The sequence below is a fragment of the Myxocyprinus asiaticus genome, chromosome 42 (assembly GCF_019703515.2).
Source record: "Myxocyprinus asiaticus isolate MX2 ecotype Aquarium Trade chromosome 42, UBuf_Myxa_2, whole genome shotgun sequence".
Taxonomy (NCBI): Eukaryota; Metazoa; Chordata; class Actinopteri; order Cypriniformes; family Catostomidae; genus Myxocyprinus; species Myxocyprinus asiaticus.
In genome coordinates this window covers 7,474,807-7,494,261 of record NC_059385.1, presented here as the reverse complement: position 1 = coordinate 7,494,261, position 19,455 = coordinate 7,474,807, and the positions used below count along the sequence as shown (strand labels likewise).

Here is a 19,455-nt window from a genome sequence, read left to right as displayed (position 1 = left end):
CCTTTCCCAAAAGTCCAGTCTGCTCTGATTGGTCAGCTGGCCTAGTCTGTTGTGATAGGTCAACCACATAGAGCGTGTGTCAGAAATGTAATGCCCCTTACCATAACTGAGTTTCAGGCTTCCTTAACAGCTGTAAACACTATTGTAACTATGGTAACAATGGCGTCGGTATTTGCCGTACCAGTTCGAGCCTGATAATGAAAGTTTGGAAGAATAAGCTGATCAACACGAACCACCTTCGCAAGCACAAAGATTTACAGTGGTAAGTTTTCATTTTGTAGCTTTCTTACAAGTACACTGTTGATTATTGTGAACCTAACAAAGCTTCAAGTAAGACACGTAGTGCATCTAAGTTAGTCATCTTTTGCTGGAATGGCTGTAGCCGAACTTTTGTTGCCCGAGATATGAACGGAGAACAGAGGCTTACTCCTAGTTGGACATTGTATTAGAGAGTTAGTGAACAAGTTAGCCGTTGATTACCGATAGTGCCCGTAACATTACAGCTTGTAATTATATAATTATATAAGACTCTTGAGATCGACCATTTTGTTACACAGTTTTAGGTAAAAGCCGGCCCACAGCTGAATAGTAAACCCTTACCAAAACAATAACATTACATAGCAAGTTAGCCGAGCACTACCATGGATATTTATCCATTTTTGCACAAATACACAATTTTTGTGGTGTCATTTCCACCACAATAAACAATTCTGCCACTAATATTTTTTTGTTTGTTTGTTTGTTTTGTTTTTTAAGTTGGTGTACCATTATTTGATTGTATTTAGGATACATAAAATGCTAGCTAATCCCCGTAAAAGGTCCTTTTAAACTTGTTAAAAAAAGATTCTCCAATTTCTGCACCCTCATTTCCAAAAACCCAGTGAAATGCAACACACTCAGTTCCGATGTATCACAGAAGATGAACGGGCCTCCCTCTCTTGCATGAGCGGAGCTTTCTTGGGAGCCAGGTACAGAGTGAGATATGTGACAGCGGTCTCCTCGTGCAGTTTAGTCTTTACATCCTGCTCTCTCTCCTCTACTCTCGTTTCCCTTCTGAGGCTGAGAGATAAAGCTGTTTAATTACAGCCCTCATTTACGGCCATGATCCCCTGTCAGATTTGTTTGGCTCCCCCAGAGGACACGATCTGAACAGACTGCCGCTAAAAGAGCACGGAAACTCGTCCCACCCCTCTGCTCGACTGCAGCCTTTGAGCGTGTGGGTGATTAAGAGGGTGGCGGGGAAAGCGAGAGCATTGTCTTCTTCTCTCTAGAGAGATGGATATGCAGTGTGTACAGAAGACTCCTGCACACTGCTGGGATCTCTAATTGATGAGATGGTACTCATGCATAGAGACCTCCGAATTCCAATTAAAATGAAAATCTGTTGTCGTATAGAGACACGTAATGAACTGCAATCTGCTGCCAAAGGAAAAATGTAAAAGTTATGATTATGTTTATTAAGATTTTATCTCTGTCTCTTTCGCTTTTTTAAGTCCAAACATTCTTCCCAGTCGTGTATTGCATGTTCTGAATTAGAAGCAAAGGAAAGAGTTCATTTTTGTTCTCTGTACTAATAATAATTAGTAATTTTGTCTTGTTTTGCAGTAAAAACATTCTTAAAACAAGAGAGATGTAGTTGAGAAACAAAGACATAAGATGTTAAGTCTTGTTAAAGTCTAACAAATTTAGTCAGGACCTTTGAAATAAGTTTCTTGTTCTTAACCCATTAGCAAATAGTTTTTACTTGTTTTCAGCCATAAACCTCACTACATTTTGTTAGATTTCTTTAAACAGACTTAGGGGTAAACACACAGATTTTCGCACACGCTTTCTTCGCTGGTTTAGCTTCCAATTCACTAAAGAAATTATGCAGATTAGGAAATGTCGCAAACATGGCCACAAAATCTGTGGTGAACACAATTTGCATGACGCAATGTCCAATTTTGCGGGCTGGTTCTGTGCGCTATATAGCAGCATCACAACATTACTTTGGTACAGACACCTGAATCATTAACTGAATTGCTAAAAGAGCGCTTGACTACATTAGTGAATAAGATGTAGGGTTTGAGCTGAAATACCTCACACAAAAGTGGTGCAAATGTTTAGTGAATTCACGTTGCTTCTAAAGTTGTGTGTATGTTGTTTGAAGGATGTTTGTATATTTTTATTGAAAGACTTGACAAAAATTCTGAGGAGAAAAATTATTGCAGTGTGTTGTGTTTGAAAGCAAATCACATTGTACAATGTATGAGATGAAAAAAATGTGAGCCATAAAATGTCACACTGGCATGCCTCATCCCTCATCTCAAGATACAGTAAAATATAATCCAGTCCAAAATATAAAACAGCGGTTGTCAACATTTACCAACCCAGGGAACCCTTAAAATGAAAAGCTACATTTTTCGTAGCCATATTATAACTTTCATTAATAACCTTAACAAATGCTATTATGTTATTCTAATGGTGACTTTGTTTCACAGTTCTTTGTGCCACTTGTCCGACAGCGAGATATTTAAGTTTGTTTAATGATGGTTTTACCAGTCTGATCTCATGAAATTTACGTTTTGCAAAACTGAAATTACGTGCTTCATTACATGTTTGGCTGCAGTTTCCAAGTGAAATGTCCAGTTGGGGGCACTAAAACCAAGCGAAATGAGGTTGTAATCAGACAAGGTTTTTAAGGTGAACATAACCAATAGTGTCCTAAAAGATAAATAAGAGTTTAACAAAATAGACATCCTTACCCTTAACCAACACCTAACCCTAACCGATAGTCTTTTAAAATACCAATTCAAAATGAAAAGCACATTTTCTGAAACAACCACGTCATTTCGTGTCACTTCTATGGCTCTATCACTTTTGTGTGTCTTTGGCTGGACTTGAATCATGGTTGACAAGTCCAAAGTCCAACACTCTATCAGGTGAGCTTCCAAGCAAGCTATTCATATTAGAATAAGTGGGTATATTTAGGGGGTCTGTAATACACGTGTTAAAAATGTATCATTTTTCAATTCATGTGTTAAAGTAAAAGTGTTTTGACAACATAACATAGCGAGGGTGAGTAATAGAGCGAAAAATAAGTGTTTATAAAGTCATAATCAGCAACTCGTGATTTATGTGACAATGAATAAAACGCACAGTTGTTGTAGTGCCTCTAGTGTTCATTTCACCAGGAAACTGCAGCGAAATTTACAATGCAGCACGTAAAAGTCATTTTGCGAAAATGTTTATAGAGTAACATTCATTCTATGAGACCAGGTTGCGTTTTACGCTCTAGAAGAGTAAAATCAAGCAAAGATGAAAGAAGTTGTTTCTTCGACCACAAATAAAAAAAGTAACAAATTAACTTATTTTATAAATATAGAACTGAATTGCCATAATTACAAGATGACAATTTGGAGATTCTATTATACCTGCTGAGATCATTTGACTCAGAAATTATTTGTTTCTATGGCAACGCTCATAACACCAAAATAAATCCATGTGCGGTTTTGTCGTTAATGACAGCAAGGTATTTAAACACTGCATTAATTCATACCAAAATATGTCTTGCAGTACCTAACTACACTTAACTTTTGAGGCCACTGCCAGAAATTTCTGTACATTTTATAAATCATTCCACAGAAATCTGTGGTAGTTTGTGGATCCCCTGGAGACAGGAGATAATGAAAGCAGGAGCTAAATGTCCTGTCACCTCTGTTCTAAGGGCGGATATGTGTGTGGATGGGTGCTGATGTGCAGGCGGTTCAGCTGTTAGGCAGGAAGCTTGAGGAATCTGTTGTTTGTTTCAGGGCCTCCCACCATCTCCAGCACACAGACCCAGCAGGCTCTGTATGGGGAGAAGGGCCAGATCAAGTGTTTCATCCGCAGCACCCCACCTCCAGACCGCATCGTGAGTCCATAACTATCTGTCTGTCTGTCTGTCTGTCTGTCTGTCTAGCTAGCTAAGTTTTGAGAGGTTCATGGCATTAAATCTTTGAAAGATTTTCATGAGTTTTGTGTAAAAAACGTAGCAGCAACTACACATGATATTATTGTATATATCTGTGGCTATAATGGGGTATATATTAAATTTGTAATGAATTATATACAATCATCCGGACATTATTGCTAAATAAAAATGCAATGCTGTTTTCCAGTCATGGAAAAGTCATGGAAAATGAGAAAAATACCTAAATGTCCTGGAAAATAATTATTTGTCATGGAAAATATTTTACTGTTTGATCGTGTCGCTGACAAGGTTTTTGTACAAGTATTGATATAGTGCAATTTTTCTGTTCTAACACTGCTGTAGTGTTAATTACAAAAACATTTGAATTTCCTAAAGTTTTAGTAAATTTCTTTTTTTTTTTTTTTTTTTTTTTTTTTTACGGATTCACACCCCGAGTTGATAGTGTGGTGATGTGTCCTTTACACCTCGGAATGTAAATTAATTTTCTATAATTCAATGATTGGAGTCTGCTTGTACCGCTGTTACCACATGAGGGCCCTATGATGTCTGCGATGTGGTAAACACAGATGAAATCACTGAATCCAGTCATAAAAATTGCATTAGCTATAAAATGCAGAATGTCACTGAATTTAACATATTTGGGATGAAAATGAATGTTTGAATGCACAATTAATCAATTTAAAATCATGTTCAAGTGTGATTATTAAACCGTAAAAGGCTGCGATGTAATAAAAAAAAAAAATACAATTTACATGTGCTGAGTGCTTCAAAATGAATGTGTGAAGCTGGCTGCTCATATGCAGAAAACACCTCTCATGAGCATCACGTGTGCTCTGGGTGTGTGTGTGTGTGTGTATGTGTGTAGTAGATGACAGTGAGCAGAGCGCTCTGAAGCATGCAGCACATGCAGACTATATATTTATTTTAATGGGGCTTAATAATCACTCTGGGACAAGTGGCAAACTGCTTATCCGGAGGTGAGAAACTATTGTCAAAAATACACAGAAACGGCAAAATAAGTGCAATTAAATAATAATGTATTAAATCAATGTCACATCTGTGATGTTCTGTTGTGCAGTACTTCTTTTCACAAAAATATCTCCAGTGTTATTTCAGATTGTACTTTGAGGATTTTGTTGAAAGCACTTCATTTGATAAAAATAATGCAATGTTATGTTGAAAATTTTAATTAAAAAAACTATATATATATATATATATATATATATATATATTCATTTGATTAAAGTTTTAACAAGTTCATTTGATTAGACACTATTGTGATGATGAAATTGAATAATGTTGAATACAGAAAAAAATAACCCTCCAATAACCACAATTTTAATGACCTCTCATGTGTTTCTGCTTAAATATTACAACTGTGTGGCACATGAAATGTCCTGGAAATTTGTGACTTGAAAAGAGTGGGAACCCTGAATTTATTAGTTTTATATATACTTATTACTGTATGTGCAAAGAAAGAGACTGCACACTGGGACAACAGTCGATTATACTGTTTAGTAGTCATTATATAAAAATATTTGATCACAGAATGTCACTATTAACCAAATATAATCAAGTACTCCAGAGAGCGACATAATAAAACTGTTTATTCTGCTTTATTTGTCATTTAAAAACATAAATGTGGCTAGTCACTGTACAGGTTGGTCAAACGGCCCCATCCTTTCTCACTGGACCAGAATATGTGGAACCCACTTTATTTCCTGCTACATGAGACTACGGTCTATCCATTTAGGTGATAAATAACAAACATTTAAAAGGTGCAAAAATGTGACTCTGCTAAGAGCCATGAAACGGGTTTAATGCATTTACAGTTAATAGCAATAAACAGATCTTCTAAAGCATTAAAGATCTACTAAAAAGATATATGGGTTGAGCATTTGGGTTTAGTCACTGTTTGTTCTGCAGGCATGGTCATGGAAGGAGACCGTGCTGGAATCAGGAACATCAGGCCGTTATACAGTGGAGACTGTGAGCACAGAGGAAGGTGTCATCTCCACCCTCACAATGAGCAACATCGTCCCTGCTGACTTCCAGACCATCTACAACTGCACTGCATGGAACAGTTTCGGCTCTGACACGGAGATCATCCGCCTCAAGGAACAAGGTAAACACAAGTTATACTTGTGTTTATAACAAGTTATTCCTCATCTTGATTTGTTTGACATGTACTGCTCTCTATTTTTTTTTTTTTTTACATTACTTCATGTTTATTCATCACTATAGCTTGTTAATAATGTTAAGCAGTCCTGCCCACTTATAAATATATCTAAACTGTATAGCAAAATCTCTTTTGATGAATACATTTCTATAAATATAGAGTATATAGATATACTGTCAAACCGCCCAGCCCTACTTACGTCTCTTATGATTCTTCAGAGCATTATGGTGAATACCAGATCATAGTCTGTATATTTAGTTAAATGTCACCTGCTTAAATCTATGGATTTCCTTAATGGAATCCTGACATATTCAGAACTTCCATTTAAACAGATCTTAATCCTTTTACTTGCCTTTATGGTTTCTTTGGGAGATTTAAATTAAATTAGAATGTATTTTTTATTCAAATACTGGCCCATTTTCCTACAGTTAATCTGACTCCCAATGTGCAAAGCTGAGTTATTCAAAGAGGTCAGCTCATCCCCGTAGGATTTAATAGAAAGCTCCCGGAACATGACTTCATTATGTCTCCTCGAGTGACAAACAGGCTCTGGGTCTGCACTGTGAACATTGCATGGGTTCTACCTACTGTCACTGGTTGTGTGATGATCCCAGTGGTTCTGTGTTCTCCTCAGGGTCTTTGCGCTTGGCCGTCATCATCGGGGTTGCAGTGGGAGCTTTCCTGGCTCTCATCGTCCTCATTGGGACCCTGGGGGCTTTCTGCTGCACTCGACTACAGAGAAGTAAGAGAGCTTGTTGTTTCTAAAGAGACACAAACCACAAAAGCAACTCACCCCGCATGTCCACTGAGACCCAGCTGATTTTAGATTAAATTTGTAATTGTGTATTGCACCATGCAACATGGCTTTAGCTGCACATGCACAACCACAACAGTGTTGGGGAGTAACTAAGCAAAAGTGGCAATGCTACTAAAGGCTAATTTATACTTACTGGGCGACACTATTCATTGTTTGTGTGAATCATCACCCAATAGTGTTCCCAGAAGTCCCTACACACCATTGAATTTTTTTCTTTTTTTAGCAAAATAAACATTTAGCTAAATACTCATATGAATCACAATATTTTCGATTCAGTTATATAAATTAAGCTGTTTTAATAGTTTAGTTACCATTAACTGTAAATGTATTAGTTCAAGTTTCAAGATCATCAAAATTGAGATTGTCATTTCAGATTTGTATATTACCTTGATTATATTAAGTAAGTTATATGATAAAAGTGCAAACCGTGTTCGAAATCGCCCCCGATCCACTATATAGTGCACTATTTTGGGTGTCGGTCAGTTTGTAGTGGTGTCCAAATTTTTCCCTACATCTCATTCCCTACATTTACGTTTACTCATTCTTACCCACAATACACTCTGATTTCGAGTGTACAGCCAATGTACACTCGCTGATGCTATCTTGCCCATAATCAAAGAGAGACGCCAGTTTACATCTTCCTTCGTTCCTGCAATGTTTTATTTCACACTGGCTGTTGTGCTTTACTTTTTGACATATCAAAATTCAAAACTTGATTAAAAATAACATAATAATATATAGCAATCCAAAATCATACAGATAAATTGAACAATTTATTATTTATATATACAGATAAAAACATATTTTATATAGTTTTTATTTATTTATTTATTTATTTATTTTGCCATTAATGCTAAGTGATTTATTTCTTCACTAATTCATTGAGGTGATATTATTGTTAACTCAGAAGACTGTGCACAGTGGAAATTATTCAAATATTCGGTTATCACGTGTAGCTAACGCGTTCGTCTAATAATCAACGGATGTTGTTAATAATAACTTTAGAACTGTTCTACAGTCGAATGAGGGCGCTATGCATACTTATTTTTTTCTCTGTGCTTTAAAATGCTGGCCAGTTTGGATGGGAGAGCGTCAAGATGCTAAAAAATAATAAATAAATACAATAATGTATGCTTCTTCAAATGTTTTAATTCTTGTTGGCAGTTTTTCTCAGTATTATTATTTTAATCATTATGAAAAATATATGAAACATGACAAACAGAATGAAGATTTATTGTTTATATACCATTCTGTAAGAATATCAAGTATTATTATTATGATTATTATTATCCTACATGTAAGATAAAAGTACATACAGGTATGTGATGAAGTTGTTTCTGCGTCATCTCCAGCGCTCTCTCTGACACTAGGTGTATACGTCAGCGTATGAATTCACTCACTCATTTTGTTCACTCCTTGCCTGATATAGTGCACTCACAGACATCCACTATATAGGAAATAGTGAATGAGTGAACAAGTGAGCGATTTTGGACACAGCTACAGTATATTACTCCTTTAAGTAGATATAGTGTAGTTAGCTACTGATAGTAGCTTGTAGTGTAGTCAACAACTATTTCAAAAGGTTTAAAGGGTTAATTCACCCAAAAATACAAATTCTTCCATCATTTACTCACCCTCATGCCATCCCAGATGTGTATGACTTTTTTTAAGAAGATTTTTAGAAGAAAATCTCAGCTCTGTAGGTGCATACAATGCAAGTGAATGGGGACCAACATTTTTAAGCTCCAAAAGCACATTAAGGCGGCATAAGAGAAATCCATAAAACTCCAGTGGTTAAATTCATATCTTCAGAAGTGATATGATAAGTATGTGTGAGAAACAGATTGATATTTCAGTCATTTTTTTACTATCAATCAAACTTTTACTTTCACATTCTTCTTCTTTTGTTTTTGGTGATTCATATTCTTTGTACATTTCACCACCAGCTGGTGGACTTAAATATTTTTAAATATGTGTTTCTCAACCACACCTGTAATACAACTTCTGAAAATATGTATTTAACCAGTGGAATCTTATGGATTACTCTCATGCTGCCTTTATGTGCATTTTGGAGCTTCAAAATTTTGGTACCCATTCACTTGCATTGTGAGGACCTACAGAGCTGAAATTTTCTTCTAAAAATCTTTGGTTGTGTTCAGCAGAAGAAAAAAAGTCATACACATCTGGGATCAAATGAGGGTAAGTAAATGATGTGACAATTTTCATTTTTGGGTGAACTATACGAATACCTTGTAGCTTGGCAAGATCCATTTTCAAAGTCACTACCCCAACACTGTATGATAAAAGTGCACCAGGACTTCACACACATCCGAGTGTGTTTATCTGAGGTCTTTATTGTCTTATCCTTTCTTTGCAAAAATCTCAAATAGAAGTGATTGACCCCATTAGCTGTGAGCTCCTGGACTTTACCAGCAGCAGCCATTTTGCAAGACTTATCTGGTCAAGACTTTAAAGACCTCATTTTTAAGTGATACTTCTTTATTTGCATGTTGTGACCATGCACCACAGAGGACATGCACCTGGTGATGTCATCACTTCCTGTGTCCCTCTCTTCTCGGCAGCGAGAGCTCTCCGGCACGTTAAAAAGTGAAAGTAAGCCCCTTGTGCACTTTTCTCACCCCTTTAAAATTAGCAGGCAGAATCTGGGAAAATGCATATGCGTGCTGCATTGGGCCAGAGGTTTGTGTTTAAGTGACTATGGCTAATCAGAACATTTTCCAGCAGATCTCAAAGGGGTCGTATCAGCTAAAAATGACATCCGAGTGGAGATTGTCCATAAGGATCATAATGCAGCTAGAGAACCGGAAGATCACAGCAGCATGAAGCAAATGATGGTGAGTTTTCACTCTTGACCCTGTCCCCCTGCCTCTGACTCCTTTTAAATTGTGGATTAACATCCATCTCAAGCGATCTGATCACAAGTGGACTGCCCTAAATACAGGTGTAAATGGAATCCAAAGCATCTTGGAGATGCATTGTGGTCCGTTCACTCAAACCATCTTTGGATGTGGGCAGGGACTTGTATGGCCATATTGCATTTGATATGTAAACACTAATGCATCCTGATGCTTCCTGGACTACATTAAAGGACAGCCTATTCATGTAACAATGTAATCATTGTGCCAAAACAAAGGTTAGCAACTTTGTTAGCCAAATAGAACTTTAAAAGAAAACCGTCCAAACAAAAAATGTGGAAAAAAACTTTTAAGACAGGGAGTGACAGTGAAGGGGTGGTTCTCATATAACATGTTAAGAAAATGTCCAGGTCATATTTAACCTCAAATCAAAATGTACAAAAAAAACATGAAGTTAAATTTTGCATAAAGAAAATGAAGCATACATTTCGAACCATTAATTTATTTATTTATTTTTCATTGTGAAATTATTTCATGACACTTAAGCACATTTAACCCCCAATTCTCATTACCTCAATGCGTTCGGCCATTTTACTTTTACTATTTTCATTGTTTTTAATGATGATTCTCATTACTGTAGCACAGTTATTTATTTTTTTACTGTATTACAGTAAAAAATGTGCTGTTTTACAATGATTTTCTAAATTAAAACCACAGAAAATGCACGGAAGTGTCAAGGGAGTACAACGATGTATAATGATGATATCTTATGATGGGCAAGGAGGAGGCGGGAACCGGAAGAACAGTCAACATAATTTAATGACATAAAGAAACTGAAACATAACACACTGACACGCGCGCACACACACAGCGGCCGCGTGTGTCTCTCTCTCTCTCAAACTGACGCCCCGGTTCGTCTTTATCCCCCTCCCGGCTGATTAGGACATTTCAGCTCCGGGCGTGCATCCTCACGGCTCGGCCACGCCCTCCTCCTTGTCACACCATCTTTTTTCACGTTGCAGTAATGAGAATTGTGGGGAAAATGTGCGTAACTGTCATGAAAACATGTAAACCTTAGTTCTCAATGTCTGCACCATTAAACCAGATGTGTTACTATTCATGTAGCTAGCTATAAAGATGTCTTTGTCTTATTTGCTTATCAAGATGATAAACTGTTCAAACTATTTCTGTGCCATGACAGTTGTTGGCCTCAAAGGTAAAACTGACCATAGAGGAAGGTGCTCCTTGTGGCAGTGATGTGAATGCAATACATACTGGTGTTGCATTTAGAATTGTATTATGACACATTTTGCAGTGTTATGATGCATGAAATAGTGCACGTTTGTGTTCATGTACTTGCATAGAGCATGATTTTGGCTTTAATGTTAGGGACCAAGGGTGTCACTTTGTTTTAAAAAGTGGTGGGATCAGATGGGGGGGATTGGTGGGGGTTGTGATGTCGCGAAGTGGCGAAACTCATGAACATTAAGTTATGTTCAGATAATGTCAAATAACCTTTTACTGTTTTGATGAATAGTCATTCTTGATGACCAATGTAAGCGCTACAATACATATTTCACATAATTAATTTGATAACTTGATCCATTCATATAAAACTGTCAGTATTGGAATTTTTTTTTTAATAAATCCATGGATCAGCATAGTTTTAGCTAGAATAACCTGCTGGTTTTGGTGAAGTTTTCGCCTCTAGTACAAGAAGTTCTGAGTTCTAATCCACCCTAATACAAATTTTTATTTTAATAAATGAAAATTGCATCTGTACGTTAGTGGATGTTTATCCTGTGCGGGGACACTTCTTTTTGCATTTTGCTTTTTGATTAAACTGGAAAAGAGCTGCGGAACAGCAGAGCGATTAGCGTGCATCTGGATGCGTAAGAAAACATTGCTGCCCCCTGTCACTTAACACCACTGATAACAGCCGCAACACGTATTAATCATAACATTAAAAAAAAAAAATTTTTAATCCAGCACTGGATCGCCACTTATTGTAACACACACAAACAAAATAGAAATCCCTGCTCAAGAGCTGGAGATGTTTCTTCTGCATTAGACACTTACCTGACGAATGAAATTTGAAAAAGTGGTGGGGACAAAATTGGCAAAGGCAAAATTATGCCTGTGTTAGGGACTGACAACCAATAAAAGTAAATGGTGATAAACATCTCCTTTAGTGTTCAACTGAAGAAAGTAAGTCATCCAGGTATGAAATTACATGAGGGTAAGTAAATAAATGAAGAAATTTCATTTTTGAGTAGACTGTCCCTTTAATGTCAGGTGTAAACAGGGTCTCTCTCTCTCTCATTTGAGGTTGTAGTGCTGTTTCAGTAAAGGATGAGACAATCAAACACTCCTATGGATGCAAGACATGGCAGCATTTCTGTCACACTGCAACACTGCTACATCCTTGAACTCTGACTAGGTTCAGATCAGATCTGAGCTTATACAGAGTTTATGTTTATTCAAGATGTTGACTTCTACTGTGCATGTTTACAGGCAGAAATCAATAGCACTCACCTACTGCATCATCTTGCCTTCTCTTTCTTCTCAGATGGAGAGAGGTGAATTTCAGCAGGAGTCGGTGCTGAAACAGTTGGAGGTCTTGCAGCAGGAGGAGAGAGAGCTACAACACATTAAGGTGATGAACAGAGAGACGGCGGGACGGGGGGGGGGGGGGGGGGGGCTGGGGGAACTCTGCAGGACTCGCATCTGTCACCATTAAAGAACCCCAGAGAGTCATTTCTCCATCACACTCATAAAAAAACAGATTTAATAGAACGGCCATGTAATCTGAGAAAATCTAATAAACCGGAGTTGTTGGAACTCTTACTCTTGGACATGAGTTTTTAAGAATTCCTTTCATTTGCAGTCCTTTGCTTTTTTTACACAGCGTCCATTATAGAAATGTTCATAAATGGACATGTTGCCAAACTGACTGACTGCATGTCAGATCCACAGAGACCAAGTTTTCATTATATTCTCTGGTAATTGAGAAGTAATGGGGTTGCTTTGGTTGAATACGCATTCTAATTTGTTTAATGAAAACCATTTGGCTAGACTTCAGTCTAGATGTTTTGTCACAGTAATATATATTAAAACTTTTTTTTTTAAATCAACTTTTGAAATCTGATCTTTAAAAAAAAAAAAAAAAAAAAAAAAGACCACTGCAGCATTTTAGATCATTTTAAAAGCACAATATTTTAAGGACTCATTAAGATCATTAGTTAGAAATTGCTGGTTTTAGACAAAAAGCATCGATCATGAGTGGTGCTTGCTAAGGCAAACATCACTTACTATTGCTCATAATTAGGATTAGAGATTTTCAGATAAATGATGTGCAACTCGTCTCAAAACTCAAACGTCAAATCATCCAGATTGTTCAGGAAAGGTCTGCTGTTCTTTTCTAAACGATCAGACTTGTGTTTTTTGCCTAGCAGACGATAAAACAGGCAAAAAAAATCCCATAGACTTACGCTGAAGAAGGGTCTCATAGCCATATCTAGGTCACAGAAACTTGGGGCAGGGTTATTATAGTTTTGGATTTTTAATTTAGTTTTTATTTCTATTTTATATTCAATTTTTCATTTCAATTTAGTTTCGTTTTTGTTAGTTTTCACACTTTGTTAGTTTTAGGTTAGTTTTCATTTTCTCAGTGTTATTTAGTTTCAGTTTAGTTCGTTTTTATTTCAGTTAATGAATTTTATTTTATTTAGCTTTAGTTTTCGTTAACGATAATAACACTGATTTGGGGGTGGGCTTTTCCAACCTGGCCCAGTAAGGAGCCACTCAAAAGACCCTAGCAATGCACTAAAAACCATTTCGATCACATAGCAACCACATAGCATCACCCTGCATCCCCCTAGCATTGTGGCAGTGAGTTTTGCATGGGCAAGCACAACTCAAATGTCCTTCAGAAAATGTAAAAGATCTCATTGGTCATCTTGTTTTCTCCAGTCATCCATACCTCCAATGATAAATCTCACTGAGAGGGAACCTCCAACGTCTGTCAAACCTGAAATATTAAATTCCATTCTGTATGATTAAGCCATTTGGCCCTCATTCATGATTCAGAGATGTGCGGCCTTGACTCTGACAGCAGTGAAAGCAAACACTGAGCTGCTCTTTTTCCTGGAATCCTGGAGTTATTTCACCTTTACACTGCTTCAAGGACACTAGGATTAAAAAGGACAAGAAAGAGAGAGAAATGTTTTATCTATATAAAAACTGGCCAAAAATAAAATGTGAGTGAATTTTATGGAGATGATTTTGCATATTTAATGTCGACATGAATCGTCAAGGCCCATTTAATTAGCTGATAACAGGATTTGACTGTTTATGCTGGAGATGACTGTTTCACATCACTAAACCGTGTAATCTTCTTAGCGTAGGACAGATATCAGTCTGTTCCCTAATTTCCATGTCACGCTGCCTATAATTAGTGTGAGCTATACTTGACCTTGGCTTTTTAGAGCTTACAAATAATAGAGAATAAAATCACAGTTTCCTTTCTCTTTTTCTCTATCTTTTTGCTTTTAAATCAAAGCTCACGATGTTTAAAGCTGTCCTGTAATATATTAAAAGTGCTAATAATTTAATTATAGTGCTTACAGACTTCGGATAAACAAATTAATTAGGTAACAAAAGCTTTATGAATACATCCAGGAAAACTACCAGAGACAATGAGAAAAATTTAAAGAGAGATTAATTTGATGTGTTAAATCATTGAATTACCTCTTTGAGGGTTGAATTCACTAAACAGTTTGTTGTGCAGTATTTCATTTTCATAAACGTACAGTGCTGTGAAAAAGTATTTCTTCTGTTTTTGTGTATATCTCATACTAAATTTTTCAGAAATTCAAACAAAATCTAACATAAAACAAAGGCAATTTAAGTAAACACAAAATACAGTTCTTAAATGATAATGTCATTTATTGAAGCAAAAAAATTATCCGATATCAACTGGGCCTGTGTGAAAAAGTATTTGCCCTGTTAATTACTAAATCCCCAAATCTATGAAACTGCAATCAATCATAATGGGGTTCAGCTGGACTAGACACACCCAGGCCTGATTACTGCCAGCCCTGTTCAATCAAATCAACACCTAAATAGAACTTTTTCAGCAGCATGAATTTGGCTAAAATGTCTCACCCAGTAGCACACTATGCCACGGTTGAAAGAAATTCCAGAAATGATGAGGAAAAAGGTGATTGAAATACATCAGCCTGGGAAGGGTTATAAAGCTATTTCAAAGGCGCTGGGACTCCAAAGAACCACAGTGAGAGCCATTATCTCCAAATGGAGAAAACATGGCACAGTAGTGAACCTTCCCAGAAGAGGCCGACCTTCCAAAATTCCTCCAAGAGCACAGCGATGACTCATCCAGGAAGTCACAAAAAAGCCAAGGACAACATCCAAGGAACTGCAAGCCTCCCTCGCATCAGTAAAGGTCAATGTTCATGACTCTACTATCAGAAAGACATTGACCAAAAATGGCATCCATGGAAGAGTGGCGAGGCGAAAACCACTGCTAACCCAGAAGAACATTAAGGCTCGTCTGAATTTTGCCAAAACCATGATGATCCTCAAACCTTTTGGGAGAATGTTCTGTGGACTGATGAGACGAAAGTGGAACTTTTTGGAAGACAGGGATCCCGTTACATCTGGACACAGATGTAACAGTACCAGATGTTTGATGTGTAAATCAAACACATAATTTCACAAAAAGAACATCATACTTGCGGTCAAGCATGGTGGTGGTAGTGTGATGGTGTAGGGATGCTTTGCTGCTTCAAGGCCAGGGCGACTTGCAATAACTGAAGGAAACATTAGTTCTGCTCTCTACCAGAAAATCCTAAAGGAGAACATCCGATCATTCCTGTGAGTTGAAGCTCAGTGCAACTGGAGTATGCAGCAAGACAATGATCCAAAGCATAGGAGTAAGTCCACCTCTGAATGGCTCAAAAGAAGCAAAATTAAAGTCAAAGTCCTGACTTGAACCCAATTGAGAAGCTATGGCAGGACCTTAAATAATACACAGGTTTTAACAGAAGAATTAATGTAAGTGCTTTTAAAAAACCCCGGTGTAAATAGCATTTGCCACACAAGCCATCTATTTGCACTCCAATAGTCTGGTGGAACCAATGAAATATGCGACAAACTAATCAGTAGATGTCGCTGCAGTGGCGCAGGCTGTAGAGTTGGTGTGTGATTGCGTAGTGCTGTCTTAGCGACCGCGGAACTTTTGTCCCACTCTTTGTCCCATTCGATTTCCTGTTTCCACTCTTAATATTTCCTTTAATACTAATTAAAATAATAGATAAAAATGGATATAAATGTTGATTTTATTGCAGTGATTTTGTCACGGTGAATGTTGAGGAGTGCAGAGAAGGGTTTGATCCGGAGGCGGGTTCTGTCGATCGCACTCGTTCACGAGGCTCGGCATCACTTGTGTGTACATTGTGTCACTGTATTACTAATATTGTCGTAACCATGTTCTTTGGCAGAAACCATAGTTTTAATGCAATGAACAATGGTGTTGTTAGTACAGTAATATGGTGCTAATATAGTAACCATGGTTAATTTTGTGGTTACTGTAAATTTACCAAAAAATGCTGTGAAACCTTGGTTGGTGAAAGCAAGGTTATTTTCTTCTAAGGGAAGGTTAAGGTTAGGTTTAGGGGTAGAGGTTAATATAGTGTGTCTGTGGGACTCACAATAAACACACTGCAGTGATGCCCATATACTGTATGTTAATATTTAAATATGGGTGCAAATAATATTTGACACTATATTCACTAGGGTGCAATTAGTATCTACCATTATTTGCACCAGGGTTGGGGTGCAAATAATATCTGCTACTATTTGCACTGGGGTGTAAATAGCATATACCATTATTTGCACCAGGGTGCAAATAGCAGCTGCCTTTTAAAAAATGATAAGCTTCCAATTTCTGCCTTTAAACACTCCAAAAATTGGCCCCATTAACTTCAATTCTAAGTGTCTCACTGTAACCGTGGATTTTTGCTCTTTTTAAAGAAAAGGAGGGACAAGTCGAAAATATTTTTTGTGGTAATCAACATTATGCCACATATGCTGTCGATTGAGCTTAACCTGTATTGAACCCAGTATATTCCTTTAATTTTCTCTTCAAAATGTAGTGAAATAATATTTATACTTGAGTAAAGTAGATATATTTAAAAACTGTACTTAAGCAATGTAGAAAAGTACAGTATTTGTACTTTGTTACTATACACTTCTGACAGTGACTTAAGTTCTATTGTGTTAATGATTATGTTTTGAAAGCTCTTTTTGTTTACAGATTGTGTTTTAAAATTAAGTTACTTAAATTACTTTGTCTTTTTATGTTTCTTTTGCCTCTAAAGGATCCAACCAACGGATACTACAGTGTCAACACCTTCAAGGAACAGCAAACTCCGACCATATCTCTGACAGCCAATCAGAACGCTGAGGTACGGAACCCTGGCACGGCCACCCTCGGAAAGCATCGCGTACCCACCGGCATGTCTTACACCAACATTTACAACACCTTGGGCACAGGACCCAACCGCCTCTACGACTACAGTCAGCGTTTCGTGCTGGGCATGGGCAGCAGCTCCATCGAGCTGTGCGAAAGAGAATTCCAGAGAGGATCACTCAGCGATTCCAGCTCGTTCCAGGACACGCAGTGTGACAGCAGCGTCAGCAGCTACAGCAAGCCAGATGGATATGTGCAGTTCGACAAAGCCAGCAAAGCCTCAGCATCTTCTTCGTCGCACTATTCGCAATCTTCGTCGCAGAATTCGGACCTTACCCGACCACTGCAGAAACGAATGCAGACACACGTTTAACCTCACAGAGAGTGAGGAATGAATGCTAACTACTTTTATGAAAGTCATACAGGACATGCATTCGGACGAACACTTATGGTGCATCACCTGTGCTTCATGCATCATTCGTGCTCTGTTCTCTGTACACTGACGAAATTCAAGCGTCCTTAGCTTGGAAAGACAATGCCAACATCTCAACACACAAGCACCCCATTTTACTGTATATTTTGAAAAGTAATGTGTTTTTTTAAAAAGTTCTTTGTGAAATAACTTTTGAATGCTTGAAAAATGAAAAAAAAAAAAAGATCTCAGACGTCGTTTCATAACATGACAATCAGGAGTCCGCCCACACAATTGCCATCAGCTATTACAGTGAACCGATCTAATCTTTTCCACGCAGCCAGACTGCTCTCTGGGATCCAGTACCTTGCGCTCAGATACGATGACAAACTTGAGCGTTGTATAAATTTTTTCTGAGGAGCCAAACTTGGGCCATCTTGTAGTTCATCTACTGTGGCTCAAAGCACAATGGTGTCTGTTCAATGCCAACCGCAGTGTTTCTCTGCTGATAAAGAGATCTTAACGAGGATGAATTATCCTCCAGAGGTCATCGCTGAAAATGTTCATTCTGTGCTTTTTCTAAAGACTCTGTAAGATATTTCATTTGTGTGCACTAAACAGTTTTTTTAAATGCATCTCTTTCCCAATGTGGTCTCTCGTCACTACGATTTAATGTTTTGTCTTTTTTCAAATGCAATGTGAGTGTGTAAAAATCACACATGGCCAAACTACATGTATGGAAAACTCTATATGAGCTTTGCTAACATGGACAGCATATTGTTTACATGCCAGAGACCAGAATGTAGTTCTGAATATTTTATTTTCACGTATTTAACATTTATTAAATGTGAGCTTGTCATTTCAACTCCTCATGGTTAATAAATGAGTTTACGTACTTATGCTTACAGTGAATTTAAACACTTTGTGATTAATTGACTTTTACCTGCAGCTATATGTTGTTGTTGTTCTATACATCCTGTGCTCATAAATCCCACATTCTGGTGGGAGAACAAATGTTCTTGATGATTTTTCCCCATCTTTCTGATGCTATGTTAATTTTGAAGCTGCCATTATGTAAGCTTACTGTTTTAAGTAAGCTTGTCTGGCGTAAACATTTACACCGTTAATTGCTGCAGGAAGTGCCTCCCATCAGTGGCTGAGCCTGCAGAAACATTTCCAGTGAAACTTTTAACTTGAGCAGAGCATCAGAGCAATTACTGTACACTGATCAAATAATCATGATTACAAAATAAGTGTTGAATAAAACAGTGTGTGGGAACGAGCTTCTGTGGTCATTAAAGCTTATGCAGCACCTCTGTTTGTTCCTCTGTGGGCTTTTTTTATTCAGGACTTCCTGTCAGAAGAGATCATGTCAAAATCATCATTTTAAACACACCCACTTACTATACTGATGATAAAACATGAATGCTTTTAAGTTTTACTTATGCTTCATTTGAAGGAATAGGTTACCCAAAAGTGAAAATTGAAGTTCCAAAAGACTTTTTTACTATGCTGAATATTATGAATATTTACAGTATATTATGCTGAATATTATGAATATGAATATATTTTGAATATTTCGTTATGTATTTTCAATACAATGGCAGTTTTTAGGGAGCAACTCACTTTAGAGCTTAAAAAAGGTCCCAAATCTATCATAAAAGTAGTCTGTGTGTCTTCTGAAGGCATACGGTTGTGATTTAAAACAACCTGAAATTTAAAGGAAC

General features: G+C 37.2%; 1 protein-coding gene across 3 annotated transcripts in view; it reads left to right on the top strand.

Moving 5' to 3' along the window:
• Positions 1-19,029, top strand: part of LOC127433000 (kin of IRRE-like protein 3) — a 198,485-nt gene extending 179,456 nt beyond the window's left edge. The window contains exons 10-16 of one of the 3 annotated variants that reach the window (XM_051684578.1): positions 3,792-3,892; positions 5,879-6,077; positions 6,766-6,873; positions 9,478-9,561; positions 9,694-9,803; positions 12,394-12,480; positions 17,225-19,029. In XM_051684578.1, coding sequence (XP_051540538.1) covers positions 3,792-3,892; positions 5,879-6,077; positions 6,766-6,873; positions 9,478-9,561; positions 9,694-9,803; positions 12,394-12,480; positions 17,225-17,689 — 1,154 coding nt within the window. In that variant the 3' untranslated portion in view covers positions 17,690-19,029. Of the gene's footprint in view, positions 1-3,791; positions 3,893-5,878; positions 6,078-6,765; positions 6,874-9,477; positions 9,562-9,690; positions 9,804-12,393; positions 12,481-17,224 lie in introns of all 3 variants that reach the window. The other 2 variants (XM_051684577.1, XM_051684579.1) reach the window with 2 other exon arrangements.
• The last annotated feature ends 426 nt before the right edge of the window (positions 19,030-19,455 follow it).